This window comes from Erithacus rubecula (genome assembly GCF_903797595.1).
Source record: "Erithacus rubecula genome assembly, chromosome: 12".
Taxonomy (NCBI): Eukaryota; Metazoa; Chordata; class Aves; order Passeriformes; family Muscicapidae; genus Erithacus; species Erithacus rubecula.
This window is the reverse complement of record NC_136664.1, coordinates 1042817-1070045: the sequence shown is the minus strand read 5'-3', so window position 1 is coordinate 1070045 and position 27229 is coordinate 1042817. Positions and strand designations below refer to the sequence as shown.

The following is a 27229-nucleotide window of genomic DNA, read 5'->3' as shown; positions in this document are numbered from 1 at the left end:
AGGAGTGACCTCATTCTTTAGTGCCAGAAGGCCTGGGAGAAGCTGTGGCTCTGCTCTCCTTTCTCTGTGTCACCCTGGGAACAAGGACACCTCCATGACACCCCAGGAGGATCCCAGCCCCAGCTCTCAGGGAGGCAGGAGCTGGTCCTGCAGGCTGAGCTACACTGCAGACCCTGCCCCTGGACCAGCCATCTCAGTCCCCCTCACCAGAACAGAACACCCCGTGCTGAGGCAGCCACTTTACTGACGCACTGAATAATTTACAGCAGCAGGGCCTGGGCACCACGGCTCAGGGGCTGCCAGTCCGGGTCCCTGTGCCAAGCAGGGCCGTGCCCATCCCTGGCTGGCAGCCGTGTCAGGAGCGCTCGGCCAGCAGCATGTCCAGCTGGGTGCGCTGCAGCCAGAGGCGCTGCTGCCGCTCCCCGCGCAGCTCCTGCCCGCGGTGCCGGCTGCGGCAGGCGCGGCCCACGGCGCAGCCGCCGCCGTGCAGCTGCCGGCAGGTGCTGCAGCAGTACGAGGGCAGCATGCCTCGCTGCAGGCACCAGTGCAGCTGGTAGCAGGGCAGCTCTGGCGTGTCCTGGGGGGAATCCCGGGGTTGTCCCAGCACCCGGAGGCTGCTGCTGGTCCCCGCCAGCTCCTGCTCCGGGAAGAGGTGAGAGGAGGCGTCTGGATCAGCGCTGCCCACAGGCTGTGGACCAAGCGTGGCATCGCAGCGTCCCCAGCCCCTCATGGGCACATCCTGAGGGTCCCTCCACAGCGCTGGGGGTCCTGTGTCCTTGCCCCCTGTGTCCTCAGGGCTGTCTGGTGTTTCCTGGTAGAGATCCACGCTGTCACCGCAGTCAGCCCTGCGCTGCGTCCCCAGGTCCTGCAGCATCTCCAGGCACCCCCCGTGCCGGTGCCGCGCCTGCAGCAGCTCCTCGGCGCGGGGCCACCGCAGCTGCGGCGCCAGCTGGGCCAGGATCTCACACTCCAGGCGGCAGGCGAGGAATCCGACGGCAGCAGCGATCAGCGCGGGCCCCGGGGGCGGCCGGGCCACAGCCAGGCGCTGCCGGTCCTGCCGCTCGTAGCCCAGTCGGCCCAGACTCCGCAGCAGGTCGGCTTCAGGCAGCGCTGGGCGCAGCAGGTGCACGTAGGCGCCGGAGAAAGTCTGCAAGGAAAGCGGGGAGCGTGGCTGGAGGCGTCCGGGTACCCCCAGAACATCCCCTTACGACCCCAGGGCCTCACCTGGATGGTGCCGAACTCCCGGCGCCACGGGAAGAGGTAGAGGTTGACGGCCGCCAGCTCCAGCAGCTGGAAGGCGCCGGCCAGGCCTCGCAGCGCCCGCCCGGGCTCCGGGTGGTCCCGCAGCCCCCGGGCCAGCAGTGCCACGGCGTCCTCCTGCAGGGCCCCCAGCAGCGCCGGCTCCTGCTGCAGCCGCTGCCGCAGCCGCTCCGCCACGGCGGGCCCGGGGCAGGGCCCGGCGGGGCCGAACTCCCGCTCCAGCGAGCGCCGGTACTCCTGGTGCAGCTCCTGCCGGAATTCCTGCCCGTAGTCCTGCCGGTGCTCCTGCCGCAGCGCCGAGCCTGCGCACATCCTGCGGGTACAGCAGCGTGAGGCCGCACCCCGGTGCCCCGGGACCCCGCTCCCAATCTGTGAAGATTCCCCCGCCAAAGCCTCAGCTCCGGAACTCCGGTCCCCGAGGCCTCCCCGGCCCCTCCCTGGTCCCGGTCCCAGTCCCCCCCGTCACTCCCCGGTCCCCCCGCTGCCCCTCTGAGTCCTCCCGGTGTCCCCACCCGACCCTGGTTCCGCCCCGGTCCCGGTTCCCCCGCACCTGCCGCTCCCGCCGCTCCCGCTCCCTTCCCGCGCCCCGTGCGCGCGCACCGGGCCGGAACGCACGTGCCGCCCGTGGCTCTACCCCGGGGCGGGGCCGAGCCCGCGCTACAGCGCCCCCTGCAGGGCGGGAGGACCCGCCCGTCAGCACCTGCCCGGGCTGTGCTCTGGGGGTCCCGGCCGCCCCCTCCTCACTGCAGCGACTCCACGTAGGACAGGGCGCTCTGCAGGGACGTCAGGCAGTACCCCTCCTCCCCGATCAGGTACCTGTCACACCATACGACACCACCAGGGCCACCACTGTGCCATCATGGCTGGGACACTGCCACGACCAGGACACCATCACATCCACCAGCGCTGTCCCAGGGAGGTGACGGTGTCCTGAGCGCAGGGATGCCCGCATGGCGCAGCACTCTGGCACCTACCCCTCATGGATGAACTCCTCCAGGGCAGCACACTCAGAGAGCAGCTGGGGCAGCCCCGTCTGCAGCACCACGTAGGACAGGATGGGCAGCAGGTCGTCTGCCCCGCTGTGACAACAGGGGCCATCAGCCACGGTGGCCGCAGGGCCTGTGCCCAAACACTGCACACACTCACACTCCTCCTGCCCGGTGTGGCTGATGGATGCCGTTGCCGTACTCACATGGCGGCCGTGGCGAGGCTCCGGGCGTCCCGGGGGCCGCAGTACTCCTCAGCACACTCGCAGATGCCACGCAGGGCTCGCACTGCGGCACAGCGCGGGCGTCAGGGTCGCTGCCACCCCTGGCCCCCGCCCCGCGTCCCCCCGCCGCTCACCGATGCACTCCAGCTTCCTGCGGGGACAGCTCTCCAGCGGGATGAGGCGCAGGTCCTGCACAGCCGAGGCGTACGCGGGGCGCCCGGGGCCGGGCGGGAAGAGGCGTGAGGCCAGCCCCATGTCGGCGGGGCTGGCGTGCCGGTGCCGCTCCATGCTGCGCGCCAGGGCCGCCTCGCGGGGCTGCTGCACGGTCCTGCGGGCGTGGAGGTGATGCAAGGGTGCCAGGAAGGGGTCAGTGGGGCTAGGACCCTCCAAAGCGGGTCATGGTACCTGTAGAGGGCCAGGAGCGGGGGCCAGAGCGGGGGGAAGAAAGCCTCCTCCAGGCAGGCCAGGCACTGGTCCTTGCCGGCGGCGGTGCCGAGCCCCTCGAAGGCCAGCAGAGTCAGGGCCAGCAGCCTGTCTGGGAAGGGTGAGTCACAAGCACAATGGCACCCCTCATCCTGCCCACCCTGCGCCCCCCGCCTCCCCCCACTCCCTCAGCTGTCCCTCACCGATGGCGTTGTGGATGTCCCTCACGACGCCCTTCAGCAGCTCCGGCAGTGCCGCGTCCTGCCCGGAGCTGGCCGGGGGCTCTGCAGGGGCCCAGCCCTCGGGGGACGCCAGGAACCGCTCCAGATCCTCGAAGGAGCTTTCCCGGGGGGGCTTGGGGGGCTCGGCGGGCCCCGGGGCGCTGCTGTCGGCGAGGGGGGTGCTGGACTGGCTGTGCCGCAGCGCGGCCGGGCCGTGCTCGGGCACCGAGAACATGCAGTGCAGGCTGCGGGACGCCCGGAGGCGGCGGCCCCCCGGCTCGGCGGGCAGCGAGGAGCCCCCCGAGTCCAGCGACAGGAAGGACAGAGCCGAGGGGGAGGCGGGGGAGGCGTCGGCGGGGCCGCGGCTGACGGCGGGGTAGAGCCGGGCGTACACCGCGCACTGCAGCCGCCGCAGCAGCTGAATGATGGGGTGCTCGGGGCAGCTGTGGGCAGAGCAATGGGGTGGGCAGGGGGCACCGCCAGCAGATGCAGCCCCCTCGCTCTGGCAAGGCTGTGCCCACCCCAGCTGTACCTCAGGAGGCAGGAGAAGAGCCCTGACACCACTGAGAGATCCGCCGGGCTCCGCTTCAGCTGCGCCTTCCACTGCCTGGGCCAGTCCTGGGGAGCAAACAGGGCTGGGCATGGGGATGGTACAGCCTCCTGCCCCATGGCACAGCCCCCAGCCCCATGGCACAGCCCCCAGCCCCATGGCACAGCCCCCAGCCTTGTCAGCAGCCCCTGGCACACACTCACATGGTCCTGCTCATACTCGAGGATGGCAGCGTAGAGTGCTCGCTGCTCCTGTTCCTCAGGGGTGAGTGCCACGCTGCTGGAGAACCTCCTGGGGACACCCTGGGTCAGTGAGGGCACTGCTGGGTGTCCCCACAGCCCGGGGTCCCTGTGGTGACATCCCCACTCACCGGTTGGCTGCCTCCTGCAGCCGCAGCCGCCGCTCTTCCATCTTGCGCTGCAGCTGGGCCAGGCACAGTTAAGGGTCCAGAGCCAGCACCGTGCTCACCCACTGCCCTTCACCCTCCTCCATCCCCCAGCTGGGACCCAAAGAGGTGAGGACGGGGAGAGGCTCTCTGGAGCAATCCCACTGGGAAGGATACAGTCTCCTCTCGCGCCTTGGCGATCACCAGGTTCTCCATCATCTGCCGCTGCAGGGACAGTGTCTGCGGAGCAGGAGGAGAGTTGGGAACATCCACCACACCCCATGGGAGTGGGGATCCCTCAAGGACCCTCTCCCAGCCTGGCTGCCGGTTCTATCCAGCTCCCAGCTCCTCCCCAGCTCCCACTTGCCAGGGATGTTTTCTGCACAGCCTGGCTTGGGTTCAGCCGCGCCACCCGCGCCTCGTACGCTGCCTTCAGCTTCTGGTTCTGCAGGGAGGCCTCCTCCAGCGGGGTCAGCTCCCTGTAGGAACAGCCTCAGCACTGGCCACAGGGCACAGGACACGTGCCAGGACCACATCCTGCTCCTTGACCCCCCAGGCAGGCATGGGGTCACTGCCAGTGCTTGTGCTTGTGCTGCAGTTCTTGCCAGACCTCCTGTCCCAAACCCCTCGTGTTTGAACCCCCCATGTTCTACCCACTGTGTTTGAGCCTCCCATGTCCCAGCTCCTGTATCCCACTCCACATCAGCCCCCCATGTTTCACCACTTTCTGTCTCAGCCGTTTGTCCCAGTCCCCGTGTCCCAGTTCCCACATCCAAGCCCCCCGTACTTCCGTGCACTTTGTGCCTCAGCGATCTGCAGCTTCTGGAAGATCTCCGGGGGCAGGAATGGCGAGAGCTTCCCCCCCTCGTCCGAGCAGACGCGGCGGTGCCTGGGGAGGGGCGCGGCGCCCCCGCCCCGCTCCTGTGCCGCCGGTTTCACCTGGGCTTTCCCTGGGGAGGGGGGCAGGACAGGTCGGCTGTGCCTCCCCACCAGCCTGGCCCTGCGGGGGCACCCAGCTCCCCAAAACGAGACCCCCACCCCTCACTCACCCAGCGCCGCTGCGATGGATTTGACCCTCTCCAGGCACTGCTCTGCCAGCTTCAGCAGTTTGGGGGTGTCAGGGGTGACCCCCTCGCTGTTCTCTGCGGGGAGGGTGTGTTAATGGCACTGCAGAACTTCCCCCGGTGGGGGGACAAGGGGTCCTGCCTTACCTGTCCCTGCCGCCTCCTCCTGCAGGGCCTGGGCGATGAGGGTGATGCTCTTCAGGTACTCGGCGTAGGCATCCTGCCAAAGTGGGGGCTGAGCAGGGACCCCCGCGGCTGCGGGGAGCTCGGGAATCCCCCCCGATTGCACCTCTGGGTCCGAACGGGAGACAGGGAGAGCCCGGGGATGCGGGGGTAGCCCAGGGGTACCGGGTCAGACCGGGGATGCAGCCCCGGGATGCGGATGAGCCCCGGGATGCGGATGAGCCCCGGGATGCAGGATGAGCCCCGGGATGCAGGATGAGCCCCGGGATGCGGATGAGCCCCGGGATGCGGATGAGCCCCGGGATGCGGTTGAGCCCCGGGATGCAGGATGAGCCCGAGGATGCTGCGGGGGAGGCCGAAGGTCGGAGCCGGGGATGCGGGAGAGCCCAGGGATGCAGGAAGAGGCCGGGGATGCGGGGCGAGCCCAGAGACAAAGGATGAGGCCGGTGCTGCAGCCCCGGGGATGGGGATGGAGCCCAGAGACGCAGGCAGAGCCCCGGGGCTGCAATCCCGGGGATGCGGCTGAGCCCGGGGGTCCCTCCCCGGCCGCCCCATCGCTCACCCTGGTCCTGCCGGCGCTGTCCATGCCCAGGGCGCCGCTCGCCGCCCTCATGGCCGCCTGCAGCCCGCGGCCGCCCCGGCCCGGCGCGGGCCCCTCGCCGCCCCCCGCCGCGGCCATGGCCGCCCGGAACGGCGCTGCGGGGGCCGCGGGCCCGGCCGGAGCGCGGCGGGACGGACCGGGCGCGGCGGGTCCCCCCGGCCGGCGGGGGCGCTGCGGGCGGGCGGAGCCGCCGGGCCCGGCGGGGACGATGAAGCGCGATCGGCGCGGGCGGTTCCTGGCGGCCCCGGGCGGCCCCCGGGCCCCCCCCGCGCCCCGCCGCACCCCCGGCACGGCCGCCCGCGGCTCCGAGCCCGCCGAGCCCCCCGCGGCCGCCGCCCCAGCACCGGAGGCAGGTGAGGCCCGAGCGCGGGGAGCGGGGCGGGGGGAGCGGGGGCACGGCCGGAGCCGTGCGGGGCCACCGGCGGCACCGGGACGGGCTGCGAGGAGCGGGTACGGGCGAGTCCTCGTCCCGGGGCTCGGTGCCGAGCGGGCGGCAGGTCGGGATTCGCCCGTTTGTGTGGTTTCTTCCTCCCCGTAACGCCGAACGTGCCGGTGCCGGTAACGGCGAGGTAAGGAGGAATTGGGCACACGGGGAGGGAGAGCGGGGGAACCTCCCGCTAATTCGGGGTGCTCGGCCGCTGCCTGCTCCGGTTTGGGGTGACCGGGACCCTCCCTCCGTCACGGTTTGAGTGTGGTCGGGACACTCCCGCCGTCCTGTTTGGGGTTTGGGGGTGACCGGGACCGTCCCGCCATCCCGGCTTGGGGTTCAGCGTGGCTGATACTCGGATGTTGCAGCTGGGGCGGGAGATAAACGGGAACTGCAACGGCTCCGCCGGGTGCTGTGACAGCGGAGCTGCCCCGGGACAGCGGGGCACTCACAAACGGGGCGTTCAGCCCCCCGAGAGAGCGGGACACTCACAAACGGGGCGTTCAGCCCCCCGGGACAGCGGGACACTCACAAACGGGGCGTTCAGCCCCCCGAGAGAGCGGGACACTCACAAACGGGGCGTTCAGCCACCCGGGACAGCGGGGCACTCACAAACGGGGCGTTCAGCCCCCCGAGAGAGCGGGACACTCACAAACGGGGCGTTCAGCCCCCGGGACAGCGGGGCACTCACAAACGGGGCGTTCAGCCCCCCGAGAGAGCGGGACACTCACAAACGGGGCGTTCAGCCCCCCGGGACAGCGGGACACTCACAAACGGGGCGTTCAGCCCCCCGAGACACTCCCCCAGGAGGTGCTGCCCTGTCCCAGCACTGTCACCACCCCCATCGCGCCCAAAGCCACCCGGCAGGGGAGCCCGTTTGGATCAGGGCCGGGACGGGGCTGTGCTCAGGGTTCCCTTCACTGCTGGCAGGGATGGAGATTGTTGCACAGAGCGGGAATGCTGCAGGTCGGTGGGCTGGGTGGCACTTTGCATCCTGCCCCGCTCCAGGGCACTACTGGGGAGCTGAGGAATGGGACAGCACTGGGGCAGCCAAGGATCACAGTGCCGGCTGTAAATACTTGGGACATAAACGAACGGCTGAAACCAAGGGATGGCATTGGCAGTCCTGGGAACTCAACACAGGAGGCTCTGCCACTGGGACCAGAAGGGCTGATTTTGGATCAGCTGATGTCAGAAAAGTCTTTTCCTGCCTGGATTTTCCGTGCTTTGCTGACGGCAGGGCTAAGGAGGCAGCCGGGATGAGGGGAGGGGAACACCTTTGGGTGCATCAGTGCCATCCCTCAGCAGCTGCGTTCGCTCCTCCCCGGCAGGAATCAGCCGAGCCCTGAGCACCGGCTACTGCCGCCTGTGCCACGGCAAGTTCTCCTCGCGCAGCCTGCGCAATGCCTTCGGCAAGGTGCCCGTGCTGGGGGAGAACTCGGAGAAGCAGCGGCGGCTGGACCAGGTGTTCTTCGCCGACTTCCAGCGGCTGGTGGGCGTGGCGGTGCGGCAGGACCCCGCGCTGCCACAGTTCGTCTGCAAGAAATGCCATGCCCAGTTCTACAAGTGCCGCAGCGTCCTCCGCACCTTCATCCAGAGGGTGAACGCCTCGCCCACGGGCCACGCCAAGGCCAAAGGAAAGTACGTGGCCTTTCTTTGCTCCCGGGAGCAGCGCCGTGCTGGGTTGCTGCGTGTTGCTGGGTGTTCCCTCTGTGACCCCCAAATGCCACTGTGCCATTCTGGTTTTTGCAGGAGCAGCGGGGTCCAGGCGCAGACGGGTATGGAAGGAGGTGCCTCCTGCCTGGGTGAGTGCCCACCCCCCTTCTCCTTCCGTACCACCAGCTGGGGTTGATGGGTGGTGGGGAATGACCACATCCAGGGGGGTTCTGGCATCCTTCAAAACAGCTGGTTATGGTTCTCCTTCCATCTTCTGATTTCCCAGAGAATCTTCACCTTCCTTAGCTGGGCCAAACTGGCAGAGGCTCACCTGAGGCTGGGAGGAGCAGGCAGAGCAGATTTAGGTGCCAGTGCTTTTGGGCACTGGGGATAACTGGCAATGCCCTTTCAGCTATGAATGATGGAGGGAGGTGGTGGAGCCACTGTCCCTGGAGGTGTTTAAGGAAAGACTGGACCTGACACTCAGTGCTCTGGTCTGGCTGTCAGGGTGGTGTTTGGTCATGGGTTGGACTCGGTGATCTCAGAGGTTGTTTCCAGCCTCAGAGGTTCTGTGATCCTGGCGGGCGTTGGCACCGGGGGGAGCAGGTGCACATCCCTGTCCCCTCCGTGTCCCCTCGGTGCCCAGGCTGACTGTGCTGCCTCTCCCCTGGCCAGTTGACCTGATCACGTCCAGCCCGCAGTGCCTGCACAGCCTGGTGGCGTGGGCGCACGCGCACGCCGGGAGCTGCGGCTCGGCGCCGGGGCTGCGCAGCGTGCTCAGCTCCGAGTACTGCGGCATCATCCGCGCCGTCTGGGGCTGCGGCGACGGCCACGACTACGTCATGGACACGGACTCGGACTGCAGCTCCGCGCTGCTGGACGGCGCCCTGGCCGCCAAACGCGACTGGGGCAAGCGCCTGACTGACAACGGGGACAGTGCCCAGGCTGTTCCTGCTCCCAAAGCCCAGCACGCTGCTGTAAGGACGGCTCCTTGCCAGCAGCCCGCCAGCAAAGGGACCACGGCCGTGCCACTGGACGTGGAGAACGAGCCGCCGCAGGACAGGGATCCCTCTGCCCTGCAGCCGGACAGCGCGGCCTCCGACCGGGAACAGGCGCTGCCGCAGCCCGTGGCCCCACTGAGCACTGCCACGGGTAAGGGATTTGCTTCCTCATCTCCCTCCCAGCCTCAGGGTGTGGACAGGGAGCTGGAGAGGTGGCCCAGGAAGTGACAAGGAGCTGAGCCCTCTCCTTGGAGACTGCTGTTCCTCAAGGAGGGTGCAGATCCTTCTGGGAAGTGCTCAGAGATTGGGCTCTGTTTGGGAACACTTTGGGCTCTCCTTGGGGAGGAGGATGCTGAGCTGTGCAGGAGGGACAGGGGAGCACAGGGTCATACTCCTGGCCCAGTGTGCTGTTCCCCCTCTAAAAGAGGGGAGACCCTGCTGCCAGGCTCTTCCTGGGGACATGGAATGGTCACTGGTTCCTCAGTACCATGTTTGCCAGATGTTTCTTTCAGCTCAACCTTGGCCCTTCTGTCTCTAAAGGAAAACTGCTGAGTGGGTTTGGGCTGAATGCACTACCCCAAACACCACTTCCAAAAGCAAGGAATTAATGCCCATTTTGAGTTCCAGAAGTGGGGCTGTGTTTATCTCCAGCACCCACAGGAGCTGTCTGCTGCTGGACACAGGAATGGCGGCTGGGACTTGCCTGGGGACAAGTCTTTCTGTACAGCTGTCACGGAGGAACCCAAAGCTGTTCCTGGGAGCTGCAGGGTCAGGGTGGAGCACAGGGAGAGCCGTGGGACAGAGGGGACAGTTTGATTTAAACAGTCACTGCCCTGGAGCATGTGTTCCCCCAGAGCCGTGGGTCTGCTGCTTTTCCTTGTAACACACCGTGTTCTCCTTATTCCCTAGGACAGTTGAGTGGGAAGCAGGTTCTGTCTGCAACGTCGGATGAGCGGGTAAAAGACGAGTTCAGTGACCTTTCTGAGGGGTGAGAGAAGAGTGGGTTTAAAAAAGCCTAAATGTCTTCTTTGCCAGTGGGAACTCCCCCTCCTGGAGAGCTCCTTCTCCCCCAGCGCCGGGGGCTCGGAGCGGTGCCTCTGCCGCAGCCGTCACATTGCTCCTGGCACTGAGGCTCTGAGCTCCCTCCTCTGCTCTGGGGGGTTTGCACACACCTGTGCTCCGTGTTTGTGGGCTGCTTCCAGCAATCCTGGCCCTGTTTTGTCCCCTCTCTGTGCTGGGGAAGGAGCCATGCTGGGAACTGCTGCTCCAACCCCTCAGTCCCGGCAGTTCCCTCCTTGCCTGGGGCTGTGGGAGAGCAGTGGGAGTGGGGATGCAGGCACGGGGTAGCACATGGAGAAACCACCCCATCTGCTCCCAGGGAGAGCTGGTATAACTGAGAAATGGGAGCAGGAGGGGCCTGGCAGCTCCATAGTCTGTTCTGAGCAAGGGTTTGGCTCAGGCCAACACAGGTATTTGGACTGGGGCTGTAAATACATGAATCCAGGCGTTCCCAGTCTAAAGGGCCAAGTGCAGAGTGACTGATGTCAACTGAGCCTGTCAGCTGTCACATGAAAAGGGCCACAGCAATTTATTGCCTATTTCCTGTCTTCAGGAATGAATTGCTTCTTTTATGGCTTAAGGCCTGAAAGGAGAAAAAAGGAAAATCCAAATGTGGCTATTACATTTGAGGGGATACAGAATGACCCACAGCTTCATTAACCTGCACCAGACAATTATGTGACATTCTTGCTCTGCAAAATTCCTTTTCCCAATAGAGGAAGCAGCAGCCACATCCCTCACCCATGAATAGATCCTTTCAGTAACAGACATTTTTTTGTTCTCCTGACAGTGGTTTGATTATTCTTGCAGAGATTTAGCCCTAAAAGGACCTGATTTGGGTCTTTGCTGTGTTCACCGGCGCTGTGTTTGTGGGGAGGAGAACACGTGGAGCTGTGCTGTGCTGTGGGGGAGATGGATGTGCTGGGAATGGGGAACTGCTGGTGCCCAGGGTCAGCCCAAAGTCACGTTGGTAAAGGGCAACTTCTCTCTCTCAGGGACTTCTTGAGTGACGATGAAAGTGAGAAGAGAAACGTGCAATCTTCAGATGACTCCTTTGAGCCTTACCCCGAGAAGAAGTAAGGGGCTCTCAGGGTGGGTGGGGGCTGGTGCCCATCCCCATGGGGCCAACATGTATTTCCTTATGGCTCTGTTCCCTTCTCATTCCTGCCTGGAGGTCACAGATGCCCCCAAGCTCCCCACTGGGTTAAATTGGCTGGGCCCTCATCCCCAGCCCAGCTCCTGTACCTGGGGCTGTGTGTGCTCCTGCTCTGCCAGGTCACAGTCAGGTGTGACAGCTGGGGACACTTGGTGGGTCTAAACCCAAGATCAAGTCTTAAACCACTGTCCTGGTCCTTTTTTGGAGGGTTTCTGGCAAGAAAAGTGACAGTAAAGAAGCAAAGAAAGCGGAAGAGCCCAAAATAAGGAAGAAGCCAGGGCCTAAGCCAGGCTGGAAAAAAAAAATCAAATGTGAACGGTAAGGAGGGTCTGTCAGGGCTGGGCTGGGCTGCAGCCCCACACCCACAGCTCCTCACACATCTCTGCTTGCAGGGAGGAGCTGCCCACCATCTACAAGTGTCCTTACCAGGGCTGCACTGCTGTCTACAGAGGGGCTGATGGCATGAAGGTGAGCTCAGGCTCTGCTCCTGTCCCACACTGGAGCCACTTCCACGTGAGCAGAGGATCCCTGCTGGGTTTAATTCCTCATCCTGTGCTGCAGGAAGCTGTGAGCCACTAAAAGCAGCCTGCTGGAATCATGGCCTTTTCCAGTGTGCTCTGGCTCTCCCTGAGAGAGCAGCCCTTGGAACAGGCTCCACTGTGTCCAGCTAAAGCCCCTGCAGCCAAGGGGAGATTGGGGTGCAAATCCTGGTTTTGGTCTCGGTGTTTGGGGATCCAAGCTGTTCCCTGTCAGAAGCTCTGTCCTTGCTTTGCAGAAACACATCAAAGAGCACCACGAGGAGGTTCGGGAGAGGCCCTGCCCTCACCCTGGCTGTAACAAAGTGTTCATGATCGACCGGTACCTACAGAGGCACGTCAAGCTCATCCACACAGGTGTGTCCCAGCAGCTGGCAGGTCACACACACCCCTGGCACAATGACACTCTGCTTTTGGAGGTGCTGAGGCTCTAGAGATGGGGGATAGGCTCCCTGTGTGCCTGTGAACGTGGAACAAGCTGTTGTGCAGGGGATGTGAGGCAGGGGAGGGGTTCAGAGTCCTGAGGGAGCGTGGGCAGCTGGCTGTGGCCAGGAATGGGCAGGATCTGTGACTCTGTGCTGTTTCCCATGGCAGAGGTACGGAACTATATCTGTGATGAGTGTGGGCAGACCTTCAAGCAACGCAAACACCTCTCAGTCCATCAGATGCGGCACTCAGGAGCAAAGCCCCTGCAGTAAGTGATTCCAACAGGGAGCAGAGGCATCAGTCACTGACCCTGGCACTGGGATTCTGGGATGCAAACCCTGCCTGCAGCTGGCAGCCTCCTGGCTGGATCAGTTTAACTGAATTAATGAGGAGAGGGTCACAGAGCATCTCTGTTATAAGGAGAGGCTCAGAGTGCTGGGTGTGTTCAGCCTAGAGAAGATTTCAGGGGAACCTTAGAACCCCTTGGATGGGCTCCAGGAGAGTTGGACAGGGACTTGGAACTAGTTCCTGGAGTAACAGGACAAGGGGGAATGGCTTCCCACTGCAAAGGGCAGGGTTAAATGGGAGATTGGAGAGATACTGTTTCATGTGAGGATGGTGAGGCCCTGGCACAGGTTGTGGACTCCCCATCCCAGAAAGTGTTCAAGGCCAAGTTGGATGGGGCTTGGAGCAACCTGGGATAGTGGAAAGTGGGATGTGATGTGCTTCAAGATCCTTTCCAACCCAAACCACTCCAAATTCTGTGATTCAATGAAATGCCCATTGCCAACACCTGCCCCAGCCCCCCGGTGTCCCTGGCGGAGCGAGGCAGCCCCGGGCTGGTGCTGAGCCCCCCTTGCCCTCGGCAGGTGTGAGATCTGTGGCTTCCAGTGCCGCCAGCGTGCGTCCCTCAAGTACCACATGACCAAACACAAAGCCGAGGCCGAGCTGGAGTTCGCCTGCGACCAGTGCGGGAAGCGCTTCGAGAAGGCTCACAACCTCAACGTGCACATGTCCATGGTGCACCCTCTGACCCAGACTCAGGACAAAGCCAAGGCGCTGGAGCCAGAGCCCATCCTCCTCCTCACCACTTCAGGGACTGCAGAAGGCCAGGCAGTGAAGCCAGAAGTGACTGCAGAGCCCGAGCCCACCTGAGGGCACGGGGATGAGGTCCCAGCCCCGTAGGAGCCGTTCGGCACTGGAGATTTTGAATCTACGTTTTAGTCTCCCAAAGAACTCGGTGGAATTAGCTTCAGCTTGCTCAGAAAAGGCTTTGTTCTCATGCAGTGATTCCCATGCCCACGTCTGATTCAGCAGTGTTGTACTAAGAGTGTCTAATCCCAGGGGAAGGGACCCCTTCGTGTCCCCAACCCCACGCACACCTTGTAGAAACCAAGTTGGCCACAACTGTTCCCTGCCTGCACAGAGGTGCCTCCAGGGGCTCCAGGGGGACAGAGGACAGTGGGACAACTTTGAGGAGACATTTTGTTTTGGAAAAGAAGAAAAAAAAAAACCCCAACAACATAATTATGAGTCCCAAAGCAAGTCTAAACTGAAAATTTGTAACCTACTTTTTATTGTAACAAGAGCTTCATGGTTATGCTTGTAATAAATTATTTACAAAGTAATTTGAAAAAAATGGCACACCTTGTGCTAGGTGTAATTGAGGTGTGAGGCTGAGTCCATTCCTCAGAACAATTCCAGCTCTTCCTCCAGCTCCATGTCCACAGCAGGCCGTGAGAAGTGCAGGAGGGCAGCTCCCAGCTCCGGGTCGAGTTCTTCACAGGTGTTCAGGAGCTGGGGAGAGGGCAGGGAGCCAGTTCAGATCTGCTTGTGCTTCCTCAGAGCCAGGTCCAGCAACAGCAGGGCATTTTGCTGCCTTCTCAGCCAAGCACAGGCAGGAATGGCCACACGAGGGCAGGGTCTGATGTGCTGGGAGCACACACAGGGAGGATGTGGCCATGGCAGCAGCTGAGCACCAGGTGTCCCCCTGCTCCCAGGTGGGCCAGGGAGGCACAGAGCAAGGCACAGGTGAGCTATGGAAACACAGAGCATGGCACAGGTGGGCTATGGAAGCACAGAACGTGGCACAGGTGAGTTATGGAAGCACAGAGCATGGCACAGGTGAGCTATGGAAGCACAGAGCGTGGCACAGGTGGGTTATGGAAGCACAGAACATGGCACAGGTGGGTTATGGAAGCACAGAGCGTGGCACAGGTGAGCTATGGAAGCACAGAGCGTGGCACAGGTGGGTTATGGAAGCACATGGCACAGGTACAGGATCAGTGGGAGCCACAGCAGCACTCCCAGCTCTGGGAGGAAAGGGAGAAGAGCTGCACGTACCTGCTGTATGTTCCCAAAGCTCTGGGCAGGGCAGTGTGGGATGGCTCCCAGCAGGAATTGCCTGGCTGCAGAGATCAGCTCCAAGGGATCCTGCACAACACGGGAGAGACACGGCCATGGAGGAAAAATGTCACCCTCAGCCCAGTCCCTGCTTCAGAAGAGAACCCCCCAGCCCAGGCTGTCACTGCTCAGAGGGCAGGGAGGTGTTGGGGGTTTGGGAGCAGCCCCAGGGAATGAGGAACCTGCACAAGCTCCCTCTGCTCCTCACAGGAAAGTGGGAACAAGAGGGATGCTGCAAGTGCTGCTGCAGGGGAAGAGCTAAAGAATAGGATCAGTTACAAGAGGTTTCAAGCTTGAGAGGGGTAGATTTAGACTGGATTTTAGGAAGAAATTTTCCTCTGTGAGGGTGGCAAGGCCTGACACAGGTTGTCTAGAAAAGCTGTGGCTGCCCCTGGATCCTTGCAAGTGTCCAAGGCCAGGCTGGCCATGGTTTGGAGCCACCTGGGTTAGTGGGAGCTGTCCCTGCCCATGGCAGGATGAGGTTCAAGGTCATTTCCAACACAAACTATTCTGGGAATCTGTGATAGGAGAAAAAAAAGAGTCCAGGCTTTGCTTACCTGCTCTGTGGGGTCTCGATCAGCCTGTGGCAGGACTTCTCCTTCCACAAAGAGCTGGAGCAGCTGGATGTACATCTGGAGTGCCACGCTGAGGAAGGAGGGATCCCGCTGGAGCAGCTCCCGCTGGAAGCAGGGGGTGAGGCTGGAGGGGGTCACACAGGGGCTCTGTTGGCTCTGGGCCCATGGGACACACACAGGCACACAGCAAACACAGCTGCTGCTCTGATTTGAGTCCCACTCAGTGCAGGGCCACCCCAGGAAGCAAAGTCAGCTCCAAAACCTTGTGTTGGAGCATAAGGCTGAAGGGACAATTCTGGCAAAGTTCTTTAGCACAAGACACAGGGATGAGGTGTTCTGTCCTGCACAGCTCAGGTAACTGTGCTCACCTCCATGCCAGCAGTGCTGTTACCTCCATGCCATCACCACCCTCACCCCAGGCCCTGGCCAGCCCAGCAGGGTGGTACCTGTAGAATGCCAGGGGCAGGAGGCGGCTGTGCCGCGCCGAGGCCGCGCCGCGCAGGACCCGCCACCTCCCAGGCTCTGCAAGGACAGGGACAGGCACTGAGCACCTGCACGGGCCCCACAGCACCCTTCACCCTCCTGCAGCAGCACAGGGGCTGCAGTTTCCTTCCAGGCCACAGTAAATAGGAGAGATTGGAGGGGGTGGCCAGCAAGAGAAGCAAGTTGTCCCCTCAGGTTTTCTCTACTATGAGCTCAGTCATTCCTGATCATCACTCTGGGACAGAGCAGGATGTTCTCAGCTTTCACACAAATGTTTTTTGTGCTGCTTCCAAAGGCCCAGCAGCCCCTTCTCACAGGGACACTCCAACCCAAGGGATGGGTCACCCATCCTTCCACCCCTTGGGGACAGGACTCACCTCTCTCTGCAGAATGGAAGAGAAGTGGCCAGGATGTGCTCCTCTGTTCCAGGCACTGCAGGATCTCCAGGGACCACTCCAGAGACATCTGAAAATCTACTCCTTCCTGGGGAATAAGGAGAGGTCTCATTTCTCTTGGGCTGTGGTTGCATGAAAGCAGAAAGGAACCCCCACCAGAGACTGCACATGAAGTGCTCTGCTAAAGGTCCTTTGGAATTTACCCCAAGCCTTTCCCCTCACCTGGCAGCCTGGATTCCCCAGGGGAATCAGACACCAGAGCAAGGCAGTGTCTTCCTCACCAAATCAAGCCACCACTGAGAGGGGAAAGCTGCACTGTGGAATGGTTTGGGTTGGATGGGACCTTATCCAATTCCACCCCTCTGTCATGGGCAGGACACTTTCCACAAGATCAGGTTTCTCCAAGCCAAGTCCAGCCTGGACTAACCAACAGACCACTGCACATCCTGTACCCACCCCACTGGAGCAGCCTCTGTCCCCTCTAACCTTTCTAGGGACATCTCTTGGGGTTATTGTGGGGTTTCTTTTTTCATTACTCATTTCACATGCATTCAGCTCCCAGCTCTGTCTGCTCAAGATGTTTCTCTCTCTGGCTCTTCCCCCAGACTCTCCCACGGGCAGACTGAGACCAAATGGTTATTTCTGCCTTGAATCTGCTCCCTGATCCCATCTGTGAGGTGAGTCCCCAAATGGCTGCACTTCAAAGCTGAGGTGACAGCAAAAGGGACAGAAACAAGCCTTCACAGGCAGCAGGATGCTCAGGGCAGGCAGCTGCTGGAAGCAGCCTGTCATCTTTGCTCCTTCACTAAACAGCATTAAACCATTTGGAAACTAATGTTCCTCCTTCCTGGGCAGCCCTTCTCCTGTGGAGTACCACATTCCAGCCTGAGGAAAAACATCATCTGACAGATGTGAGATGCTACACAAAAGCTGAGTGAGATATGAGGCTCCTGCACTACCTGGGAGGTGTAAAGTCTGAACAGGAAACTGAAAATAGTAAATCGCCCAGGAGGAGAAATAAAAGCAGTGAAAGGGGAGATAATGTCAGTGAGAGGAAAACACAGGTTTAATCTGATGGGAACAGAAGGGCTTTCAGCAGGCCTGTCTGGGGTGTTGCTGATCCCTTCCTCCTGGCAGAACAAGCTCCCAGCCTTCCCAGTGCTGCTACTAAGCATTTTTGGGCAGCAAACCAAGCTGATCAGACACATTCAGTGTCATGAGAATTCCCTCAGGGCTGAGCTCACCTTTGGTGCTATTCTGGCTGAGATGAGATCCAGGAGTGAGAAGAACAGCAGAGCAACAAGGAGCTGCAAGGAAAAGAGGCTGCCTGTTAGTTGTGCCTGTAGTGGTGACTTGGAACTTGGTTTTTCCACATAAACACTTCACCAGGTGCATTCCCAGACTGGCCCTGGATGAACCAGGAGTGTTTCACCTGCTGGGACCCCAGTCACCCCCAGCCCTGCCATGGCTCCCTCTCCCCCAGCACTCTCCAGGAATTCTGAGGTGAAAGCTGCAGTTGGGCCAAGTGTACTCAGTGACACCAGTTCTGACTGGCAGCCTCTGGCTCCAGACCAGTACAAACAGTGGAGGAGTCAATCCCACAGGAAGAGGAGCTGCAATAAAACCTCCAGAGTAAACATGAGGCCCAGGTTCCACTTCAGCACTGTCACCTGGAGCCTCTGGCACAGGGACACTCTGACCCTGGCTCTTCCCTGGAAAATCAACAGCCAGAGCTGCTGGGCAGCAGCAGCTGCCTCCTCCTCCTCCTCAGCAGAGCCCTCCAGAGAATTCCCCTTGCACTGAGCTGACATGCAGATCCATTTCCTGGACCAGACTTGAGAAAACCCTCAGGAAATCTGTCTCTGGGAATACCAGCACAACTTCCCAGAGTCCTTAAAATGCCTGCACTGCTGTCTCACAAACTTCCTGCATCTCCTTAACTTCCCAGCCAAGTTGCCCAAGCTAAAATCCACAAGGACTGATGTTGTTGGAGGGAGAAGGAACCTGGCATGCCACAGATGGAGCTCTCTGTCTCTGCAGGGCTCTCTCCAGCTTTATTTTATAAAGCAGCTGTTGAACAGCCCTCCCAGACTTCACAGGAGCCAGAGTCTGAGGTAAAAGTTTAAGCTTGAAACAACTTTGCCTTCAGGATAAGAATTCAGCAACTGGCAATTTACAGCCACCTTTTATCAAATATCCACCAGCAAGATTTCCCAACAGGGATTACCAGGGATGCAGCACTATCTCAGGACAACTTCTCTCAGTTCAAGACTTCCTATTTCTGGGTTTCAGGTGTAGGGAAGAGCAAACAGATAAAATGCACCCAGCCTTGCCTGCTCTGTGCCAGTCCCCAGCCTCTCCAGTGCCTCCCTGCCTCGTGCTGCTGGTGACTGCTGCAGGATTCCATGGAGGAATGCAGCTGAGAGCCAGGGGGGGTCAGAGAGAGGGAAAACTGCTCCTGAACAAAGGAACCTGGGAAACAGAACACACATGTCATGGCTTTGGACATTAAAAAGGGAAGAAAGTGCTGCTGTGAATGAGGAGGAAATTGGGACTTGGGCAAAGGTGCAAGTTTGTGACTGGGACAAGAAAATAAATTCTTCTCTCCATTTTGTTTTCTCTGTATTTGGATGCTACATGGAGACAGTTGTAAAAAAGCCAAAGTCTAGAGGCAGACAGAAGCATTCTCCAATCTCTTTTATCAGCAGTTGGACTACAGAAGCATGTGATTATCACCTGCCATAACCTGCAAGGAGATTCTTACATAAATTCCCAGCTTCTGGAGAAAAGCTGCAGGGCACTGACAGTGTAAGGAGAGGTAAAGAAGGAAGTAAGCAACCAGTGAGCAGCTTCAGGAGCCCAGATTCCCCAAATCCAGGGAGCAAAAGGTGTGGCAGCTCCCAGGAATGACTCAAATGGTGCTAAGGCTTTGCCAAACCAGGACTCTGCCTTCCAGCCTCCTCTGCAGAGATTCCCTTTTCCTCTGACCCACATTACACACAGGGCCAGAATAAATCATTATCACGACCCATTTTGAGTGTATTCCCTACAGAGGAGTCTGTCCAGAGCTGTCTGCAAGCCTCAGCCCACCTGAGCATTCCAGGACAGCAGCTCCCTGCTCCATCCCTCACACACACCTGGTACTTGAGCCATGCCAGCCCCTCAGTCTGTCCAGCTCCTCTGCAAGTGGAGCCCCAAAGAGTCTCTTCCACTGAGAGCAAAGTACTGGCTCCAGCCTTGGCCACCAAAGCTGGGGAGAAAGGTGGAAACCAGCAGCATTAGTGGTGGGGAGCCTGGGGTTGGCTGCAGTCAGGTACAGCCAGGTACTCAGAGAAAGGAGATTTTCCCCTCAGTGAAAAGGCCCAAGTTGTAAATGCACACATCAGAAATGGGAGAAATTTCATGTCCTGGAAATGCAGAGGGTCACTTGTGACCGTGCTGACACCAGGGTGCCCTGGGACTGCTCTGGCAGGACCAGTCAGAACCAGAGAACTTCCACAGAGGTGATGGCCACGCTCAACACAGGCACCAAAACGTGTTTCCCTGTGGAAAACTGCACACAAAGAGTTACACACAGGAGAGAGAACAACACTGGCATTTTGGGGCATTTTGGGTTGCTTGTGACATAACAACCAGCCCTCACAGTGCATCAGAGACCAGGACAAACCTCCCAGCTCCCCACTCTGACACAGCCCCTGTGGCAACACCCCAAGGAGCCCAGAGCTGGGATCAGTGATACCAAAAAGGGCTCAAAAACACCCTGCAGATTTCCCAAAGCTTTAGGAGTTTCTGTTGAACGTTACAACTCAGGTAGTGTTTAACACCAGCTCTCTGAGCTGCTGCTGCTGCATTTCTCCCAAACCCAGAGATCCAAAATGAGACCAGTCACCGCTGCAGAGAGGAGCACCACGGGACACTTGGTTTGGCAGGTGCTCAGAGCCTTGTTGACCCCTCCTGCTGCATCCTCACAGTCCTGGCTGGCACTCAGCAGCCCCTGGAAGAGGATAAATGACAGGATGGCTCCACACATCCATCTCTGCTGCTCCAAGTCCCTGGCTGAGCCTGTGTAAACTAGTCAGAGATAACTGTAGGGGTCAGCACGGCTCAGCAAAAGAAACATCCACCAACAGCTCCTTCCCCCACCAGCTTTGCTGCATTGTATTAAAATTCACCTCCACCACCACTTCCTCCTGCTGCTCCCCCTCATTTTCCTCTTGGAATTACATCAAGAGTTCTCAAAAGGAGGGTACAAAGGGGACACCTCGTGTGGCAGGAGGAAAGCTTGAGCAGGGCAGAGGACAAAAGCAGCATTACCCTGAAGAAGTGAGCTGTGATGTCATAGGGGAGTGCATACCCTCTGGAACAGACGTTCTTCTGCAGGAAAAGATGGAGAGGGAAACAAAATCATCACTCCTTCCCTTTGGAATAGGATTTCCTAAGAGCATTTTGGGTGTCTGGCACAACAACAGCACAGAACCACCCTGTGAATGCTGGCCATCAGCTCAGATGCAGGAATGTGGTTTTTAGGTAAGGCACTCCCACAGACCTGAGCTGCACAGCCCCAGCACCCACGAGCCCAGCATGGCAGCAGCAGATGGATCAACAGCCTTGGGGTGAACAGAGGGTTACATGACACACAGAAGGGCCTGGAAAGGCCAGTCAGCATGAATAAATGGAAATCAGCTCTCCTTGGAGCACACAGCAGTGTCCTGAGGGACTGCAAGTCAAATGACCTTCTCCCAGAAAGCTGCAGGGACGTCCCTGGATGTTTCTCAGCAGGATGAGGAGGATCTCACTTTACTGCAAAACATTCAAGGCCCTGGCATGACAGAGGGATTGGAGAAGGGCTCATGCTCAGCTCCTTCCTGGAAATGCTGGAAGTTTGTCTGGAACCCACTTCACCAAACAAAGTGACTCACAAGGATTTATCTTAATAGTGTCAAATGCCACCACAATTTTAAATGAAAGAACACAAAAGTCACAGAATCATGGAATGATTTGGGTTGGAAGGGACCATGGGCAGGAACACCTTCCACAGACCAGATTGCTCCATCCTGGCCTTGAACACTTCCAGGGATGGGGCAGCCACAGCTTTTCTGGGTAGTTTGGATGCAACCTTCTTCCCCAAATTCAAATTTAAGGTCTTTACCAAAAACATTTACCAATGAGCAACCACCATTTGGCTCACAACACCTACCAGCTCAGAGTTCACAAAAGAAAAGAAGTTGTCACAGTCCAAGACTGTTTTGTTCCCTTTCCAACACGTGGTGATCAGGGTGGATGCAGGGAGCCCAACCAGAATCCTTAGGCAGGGAAGAATGAAAATTGAGATTAGTGTCAGGGAGAGAATCAGCCTCCCCAAGATGTGTGATCCAGCCTGGCAGGGGTGACTGGCACATGGAAACACAGCTAATGCCAGTGGGTGCCAGGAATGAGTGTCCCTGGCACAGCTGTCCCCATGGCATGCAGTGTCACTGTCACCTGCTGTGCAGTCAGAGGAGAGGACACTGCACACACCAGCCTGCTTTGAGCAGCAGTGTTGCTGCCATTCCCAGCTGCTCAGGCCTGCACTTACCTTCTGTGCAGCAGCAGCTCCTGCTGCCTCCACAGCTGCTCTCCCAGAGCAGATCCCTGCTGGCTGCCTGTCAGTCTTCCCTGGAGGATCTCAAACAGGAAATGTCTCTGGGCAGCTGAGCAGCCAGGAAGCAGCTTTGGCCTGCACCTCAGCTCCAGCACCAGCTCCTGAACAGGGTGATGGGGAAACCAGTGAGGGTCACACACCAACCTGCTCTCAAACCCTCTTGGTTTCTCTGAAACAACCAGAGATCAACAAGAGAAACCTCTGTCAATCCCCACACCCCAGCTACACCTGAGACCTGCATGGAGCCTCACCAGCAGCAAGGAAAGAGGGAATACTTTGGTCAAGTTCAAGGACTAAACATCCACCCACAGTCTGAAATCACCTGCAGCCTGCAGAGAATCTCGGGGCTGACCAACATCTTCGGGTGCCCACCCAGGTCCAGCCTGAAATTAGGGGACACATGAGGTAACTCACCCTGCTAGCCCAGGGGAAAACACAGTTCAAACACAGTCAGATGCTTCAGATGAACACAGAGCTCAAACATTGTGCCTTAAATAAGCTGTAGCTGAGACAGCAGCTCTCCTCTACCCTCCCTCCTCCTTTTCCAGCTCCAGCCACTCCCCCAGGGCACTGGTGTTTGTCTGGCCACACCAAGCTGAGTACAAAGTCAACTTTAAAAGCACAGCCAGACGAGGGCCTCTCTGTGGCTGCAGCCCCAGACCTCTGCCACCTAAAGCAAGATGCTTATGCACAGACTGTGAGTCACACAGGGACAGCTCCCCCTTCCAGCCAGACCAGAAGGGAAAGGCAGCCCCAGCCCCACAGAGGGGACAGTGCACAGCCTCAGGGCCAGCAGAAAGGGAAGTCATGGCACAGAATACCTCTGTGAGGAATCCAGGAGGGCATTGATGATGACTCCACATGCCTTCTCCAGGTCTCCATCACAGCCACCAGCAGCAGAAGGTGCAGGAAGGTACCTCTGATAGATGGCCCAGTAATGGAAATCCTGTCTGCAGTATGGAAAAGGAGGAGATGGGAAATCTGTTGGAATGGTGCCCTTCCCTTGATGTAAATGGAAGCTCACACATCAAGAGTGAGGAGTGATGTGTGCTCAGATAAAAGCACCATGTAAGTACAGACATGAGGAGTCCTCCAGCAGACCCCACCCAGCTCTGGCTTCCAGAAACAGGGAGGGTTTATGACAAGTGATTTGGAAGGGCTGCACATGCAGGGTGAGCCTCACAGAACCATGGGATGGTTTGGGTTGGAAATGACCCTAAAGCCCATCCTGTCCCACCCCCTGCCATGGGCAGGGACACCTTCCAGCAGACCAGGTTGCTCCAAGCCCTGTCCAACCTGGCCTTCCTCAAGTAAAAACACACACACACCTCATTCCAGCAGTGCCTGAACTCAGGATAAACCACAGCAGGCAACAGGCATTTGTATCCTGCAGCAACTGTTTATTTACTTCCTGATCTTCAGTGCTTTTCCCTAATTTTGATGGGAGACTCTTGGACTATTCCCTTTCCAGCAGAGCCTCTTGGCCCTTACCTCTCTGAAGCAGACAGAATGTCCTTTTCAGGGCACACTTCCAGCTCCATCAGCAGCCACTCTCTGAAAGATAGCTGGGAAAAGCCAGGATTTAGGAGCAGGGAAGAACAGGAAGGGAAATAACTCATGCAGAACAGCCACCTGCTGCCCAGCATAAAACCCACTTTCATTTCATCTCCAGACACAATCCCATGTGGATTAAGAGACATGAAACAAGAGACATCAACCCAAGGAAGTTCCTGTGTTGTTTCTCTTCTAAAAAAATTCAAGCTAAAACCCTACTGGACTTCAAAAATTCATGGAAACCCCATAAAGCCTTTCTGACCCACACCCACCCCTTTGACATTTCCAAACACACTCATCACCCCCAAGCACAGACACCAGGGTGAACGTGTGTTATTAGAAAAAAAGGTAAAATGAGCCAAGCACCTCAGTCAGACAGGCTGTGTGAGCATCAAAGAGAGGATATAACACAGGGGTGTTCCAGCCCTGGACACTGAGCCAGCCAAGCACAAGGAGTCATTCTAGGAACACCACAAACTCCTCTGCACAAAGACAAACTGGTTTTTAGAGGAAGTAGGTTAAAAAAAGAGAGTCTGTCAAATCAGAGACTTTGCAAGGGTGGTACAAAGGGAATAGCTGAGATGGTTTGAGGGAGGCTGAGCCAAGGTGCACAGGGGAACATTGGCATTTAGCACCAGAAAAGCAAGGATTTCCAGTTATTTGCCTCTCCATCACTTCACAGAGAGCACAGCAGGGAGCCAGGGTGATGGGCAGGCCTTTGCTCTGCAGCTCCTGAGCTTCTGTAGCTTGCCAAGATTCCTGCTTTTCCAAGAAGTAGGACACAAAAGTTTTACCTCTGGTTTTCTCTTTCTACCTTATCATCCCCATCAAACAACACCAGCACCCCCATGACTCAGCTGTCAGACAACTTTTCAGGCATTTAGCTCTTTCAGGCATTAAGTTCTTAGGAAGCCTTTGATCACCAATAAGGAAATTGCAAAGGGCAGATCTAAAAAAAGTGAGAATTAGAGGGTGAATTTGGGTGATGGCAAAGATTTGTACCTGGAATGCCTTTTCCTTCAAGAGCTCTTGGAAGCCTGCTTGCTTCCACAAGCACAGGCTGGCTCTGCTGTAGCTCAGAGAGGGGCAGGACAGGCAGCTCCAGCTCAGGGCAGTTTTGGGCTCCTCACACAGGACTCCCCGAGCTTCCAAGCTCAGCCGTGGCACCAGGTACTGCAGCTGCAACAAAACATCACATCCTGCACGTGGCTGGCACAGAACCTGGCCCAGAGCCACCTCTGCTGCTGTGGAACTGCCCAGCAAGCAGAGGCACCAAGAGGGGAGGGCACACAAATGTGTTTCCACACTGTTTTCTAGGTGTTAAGTGCAGCAGGGAATTGGATTGAGACTGAACTTTCTCATGAGTTATAGCAAAACTTTTTACCTTTTTAATCAGGCCAGGAGGAATCAAGGCACAAAAATCTTCATGAGAACAGGATGAAAACTTGCACATCAGATAAGCTGCTGCTGCAGTACAAAACCTGAGAGAGAAAAGAACTCCATTGTCTGGTTGGTTCAACCACCTCCACAAACTCTGGAAATTCTCCACAGGAGCTTTCCCAGCATCCCAAAAACCTGGGGGAGCAGGGAGGGGGTGGGTGCCCCATCTCACCTCAAGCAGAAGGCAAATGACTCTTCTGTCCTGCACACGAGCAAGGAGCTCCAGTACTCTGAAACAGAAAGGGCCTTTCCAGGAACAGCCTGAGAAACCCCAAAATTGGCTTCCACTCCAGGAATTAAAGCTCTGCATTCACTTAAGTGGACCACAAAAGCTGCCAGTCCTAAAATATGAGCAGCATCCAGTGAAGGACCCTGGAAGAAAATAAATGAAGAGAAATAAGTGAAGAGCAGGGCAGACATTTTTGGTAATTTTTTGACATTTCATTTTTAATATTCTTACATTTTGCCTCATTGCAACATTTTAAAATTTCAGTCTTGATACTGTAATACTTCACTTGTGTTGTTGTAACATTTTGTACCAAAACACCTTTCTGAGAGAAAGAACTGAGGGGACACTGTTTCTGCTCACCAGTTGTGGAGCAAAAATTGAGCAGATGAGAGACAGCCCACAGCAGAACTGGAGGTTTCTGTAATACAGCAACTTGGAATAATTCACTGTTAATTCAGATTTTGGGATTCCCGAGGCTTCTTTGCTTCCCTGACAGCAAATTTAGTCTATCAGCCTCTTATTTTCACCCTTGCAACACCACAGGATATAGGAAATAAACCAAGAAATTCTTCAATAACAAAACCATGCTCTGCTGCAGCCCAGATAGTGCTTTTAATTTTATTTTTAAATTTTTACAGCTGAATTATTCAAGGTGGAAGCTTAGGAATGAAGCACTCTACCATTTTTCTTTTGTCTCTTTCCTAAACTTGCCTATTTTAGCTCCTGTTAAAACGTCTCAGAATGCATTAACCTTCCTCAAGTAGCATTTCTGTAGGGAAAAATCCTCCTCACATTCCTGAGGGCAGCTTCATACTCTTTGAGCAAAGCAGGGTATTTTTTGGAAGCCTGGAGGGCAGTGGTGTCCCTGCACAGTGCAGGTCCATGCCCCTCAGGTCAGGAAATGGATGAGGATGACCTTTAGCACTGCAGGATTCCTGGCTGGAAAACTGACCTGATGATAAATAAGCTGGCAGAGCCTGCCCAGGAGTGCAGGCAGGAGATTCCTGTGTCCACACATCATCTTCACCACCCAGGAGAGGCACGGGCCCTGCCTGCACAAGGGGAAACCACAGGCTCATTGCATTTATCCCCAGCACAGGAATGTGTAATTAAAAGTGCTTCAACACCCTGGAGCTGTTCCATGTTTGTCTGTAAACACAGCACAATTATCCACGGGCTCAAAGGAAGGGGCAATTTTGGGGTAGCTATAGACAGGGATGGCATCTCAAATACTTGTTGTCATCTCAGAAGGGCAAAGGGAGGAGCTGCCTGGGGCACAGGGCAAACAGGGGCAGAGCAATAAATGGGATGGAAAAACAAAGCAAGGAGGAATTGCTGTGACAAAGCAGGGAAGGATTTCCCCACCCAGATAACAGAAACAGCCCTCCCCATAAGAGATTGGGTGGGAGTTGTGTTTAGACACCATTTCCTGGGACTCTTGTTTGTCACAGCGACTTTTCAGTGGGGTTTCTCACAGTGATTCATCTGCTCCAGGGCAGAGCAGTGCAAGAGAGGGAAGGATGCCCTGCTGCCTTGGCTGGGATCCCAGCCAGCTCCTCAGCACGTCGTTGTTGCCCAACAAAGTGATTTTCCACTGACACGTTGCCCATAATGTTTACAGGCTCTGCTACATCCAGGAGTGCTCCCAGGGGCAGGGCAGTGCTGCCTCTGCTCCCCAGCCAGGCCAGAACACAGCCCAGTCCTTGCCAGGGGGAAGGAATTGCAGACAAAAGGGATTGGCTTCACTGCCATCCCCACTGCTGGGCTGGAACACCGGGCACTGCTTCTGGGGGGCTTAATCCCTTTCAGAACCAAAGGCCACTTTGCTGAAGGGATCTGCAACAACGGGGAAAAAACATGTTTTATTTACTGCTGTAGCTCACAGTGCATTAATTCCTGTGGTACAGATACTTCACCTACAGCTGCCAGTCTGGCACTGGGGGTATGAACACCCAAATTCCCTCCTCAGCCCTGCACAAGTGCTGGAATTCTGGTTATCACCCAATTTTGGTTCTCCTACTCTTTGACTCCCATCTTACCTGTCAGGAGGGTTAAAAGAGGAAGCAGCTAGCAGGGTTTGGCAGAATGATGTCAGCAGAAGATCAACAACCTGAAATAAAAAGCACCAGGAATAAACCTGGAATAAAACCCACACTGCTAATTCCTGCTTGTCAGGCTGGATACCCAAACCCAGTTTTCAGCTTTGTATATATTTCCATTTCCTGACATGAAAACAAGGAAACAAACTGGTTAATGAGATTCACTACAAGTTGTACAGATCCACTGACTCTAAGGATGGAAAATTAAGTCCAGTACACAACAAACCCCCAGACAAGGCTGTTGAGGAAAGC

At 57.8% G+C, this 27229-nt stretch overlaps 4 protein-coding genes across 5 annotated transcripts in view; 1 reads left to right on the top strand and 3 right to left on the bottom strand.

Annotated features, from left to right (window-relative positions):
* Nucleotides 1-225: 225 nt before the first annotated feature.
* On the bottom strand, nt 226-1623 carry SPATA2L (spermatogenesis associated 2 like). Its single transcript, XM_079316447.1, has 2 exons — nt 1225-1623; nt 226-1147 (listed from the first exon to the last, which is right to left on the bottom strand). The coding sequence occupies exons 1-2, from the start codon at nt 1570-1572 to the stop codon at nt 356-358; spliced, it is 1140 nt and encodes a 379-aa protein (XP_079172573.1). The 5' UTR covers nt 1573-1623; the 3' UTR covers nt 226-355.
* Nucleotides 1459-6065, bottom strand: VPS9D1 (VPS9 domain containing 1). The gene is made up of 16 exons (XM_079316449.1): nt 5859-6065; nt 5261-5333; nt 5099-5191; nt 4837-4999; nt 4417-4528; nt 4227-4289; nt 4035-4087; nt 3868-3955; nt 3647-3732; nt 3097-3557; nt 2876-3005; nt 2605-2798; nt 2453-2534; nt 2235-2339; nt 1961-2076; nt 1459-1573 (listed from the first exon to the last, which is right to left on the bottom strand). The coding sequence occupies exons 1-15, from the start codon at nt 5973-5975 to the stop codon at nt 2001-2003; spliced, it is 1896 nt and encodes a 631-aa protein (XP_079172575.1). The 5' UTR covers nt 5976-6065; the 3' UTR covers nt 1459-1573; nt 1961-2000.
* On the top strand, nt 5951-13786 carry ZNF276 (zinc finger protein 276). The gene is made up of 11 exons (XM_079316446.1): nt 5951-6250; nt 7656-7965; nt 8077-8129; nt 8656-9132; nt 9891-9969; nt 11036-11116; nt 11404-11514; nt 11589-11664; nt 11972-12089; nt 12327-12426; nt 13028-13786. Exons 1-11 carry the CDS (start codon nt 5974-5976, stop codon nt 13311-13313), a joined length of 1968 nt encoding a protein of 655 aa, XP_079172572.1. The 5' UTR covers nt 5951-5973; the 3' UTR covers nt 13314-13786.
* Nucleotides 13707-27229, bottom strand: part of FANCA (FA complementation group A) — a 32117-nt gene continuing 18594 nt past the window's right edge. For both annotated transcript variants that reach the window (XM_079316445.1, XM_079316444.1), the window contains 20 exons: nt 26918-26988; nt 25831-25930; nt 24822-25021; nt 24594-24690; nt 24212-24388; nt 23147-23220; nt 22477-22605; nt 21978-22038; nt 21590-21756; nt 21212-21317; nt 20329-20388; nt 19904-20008; nt 19152-19264; nt 18348-18486; nt 17259-17321; nt 15997-16102; nt 15583-15658; nt 15119-15260; nt 14502-14591; nt 13707-13955 (listed from right to left, as the gene is read on the bottom strand). In XM_079316445.1, the coding sequence (XP_079172571.1) occupies nt 13848-13955; nt 14502-14591; nt 15119-15260; nt 15583-15658; nt 15997-16102; nt 17259-17321; nt 18348-18486; nt 19152-19264; nt 19904-20008; nt 20329-20388; nt 21212-21317; nt 21590-21756; nt 21978-22038; nt 22477-22605; nt 23147-23220; nt 24212-24388; nt 24594-24690; nt 24822-25021; nt 25831-25930; nt 26918-26988 (2184 nt within the window). In that variant the 3' untranslated portion in view covers nt 13707-13847. The remainder of the gene's footprint in view (nt 13956-14501; nt 14592-15118; nt 15261-15582; nt 15659-15996; nt 16103-17258; nt 17322-18347; nt 18487-19151; nt 19265-19903; nt 20009-20328; nt 20389-21211; nt 21318-21589; nt 21757-21977; nt 22039-22476; nt 22606-23146; nt 23221-24211; nt 24389-24593; nt 24691-24821; nt 25022-25830; nt 25931-26917; nt 26989-27229) is intronic.

Excerpts from the sequence above, each read along its gene's own strand:
- SPATA2L (XM_079316447.1), bottom strand. The coding sequence starts at position 1,572 with ATGTGCGCAGGCTCGGCGCTGCGGCAGGAGCACCGGCAGGACTACGGG. Across the intron at positions 1,148-1,224 it reads GGGAGTTCGGCACCATCCAG|ACTTTCTCCGGCGCCTACGT; the intron begins GTGAGGCCCTGG and ends CTTTCCTTGCAG.
- VPS9D1 (XM_079316449.1), bottom strand. The coding sequence starts at position 5,975 with ATGGCCGCGGCGGGGGGCGGCGAGGGGCCCGCGCCGGGCCGGGGCGGC. Across the intron at positions 3,558-3,646 it reads CTCTTCTCCTGCCTCCTGAG|CTGCCCCGAGCACCCCATCA; the intron begins GTACAGCTGGGG and ends CTCTGCCCACAG. Across the intron at positions 3,006-3,096 it reads GGACATCCACAACGCCATCG|ACAGGCTGCTGGCCCTGACT; the intron begins GTGAGGGACAGC and ends CACCCTTCCCAG.
- ZNF276 (XM_079316446.1), top strand. The coding sequence starts at position 5,974 with ATGGCCGCCCGGAACGGCGCTGCGGGGGCCGCGGGCCCGGCCGGAGCG. Across the intron at positions 6,251-7,655 it reads CGCCCCAGCACCGGAGGCAG|GAATCAGCCGAGCCCTGAGC; the intron begins GTGAGGCCCGAG and ends CCTCCCCGGCAG. Across the intron at positions 11,665-11,971 it reads GAGGGGCTGATGGCATGAAG|AAACACATCAAAGAGCACCA; the intron begins GTGAGCTCAGGC and ends CTTGCTTTGCAG.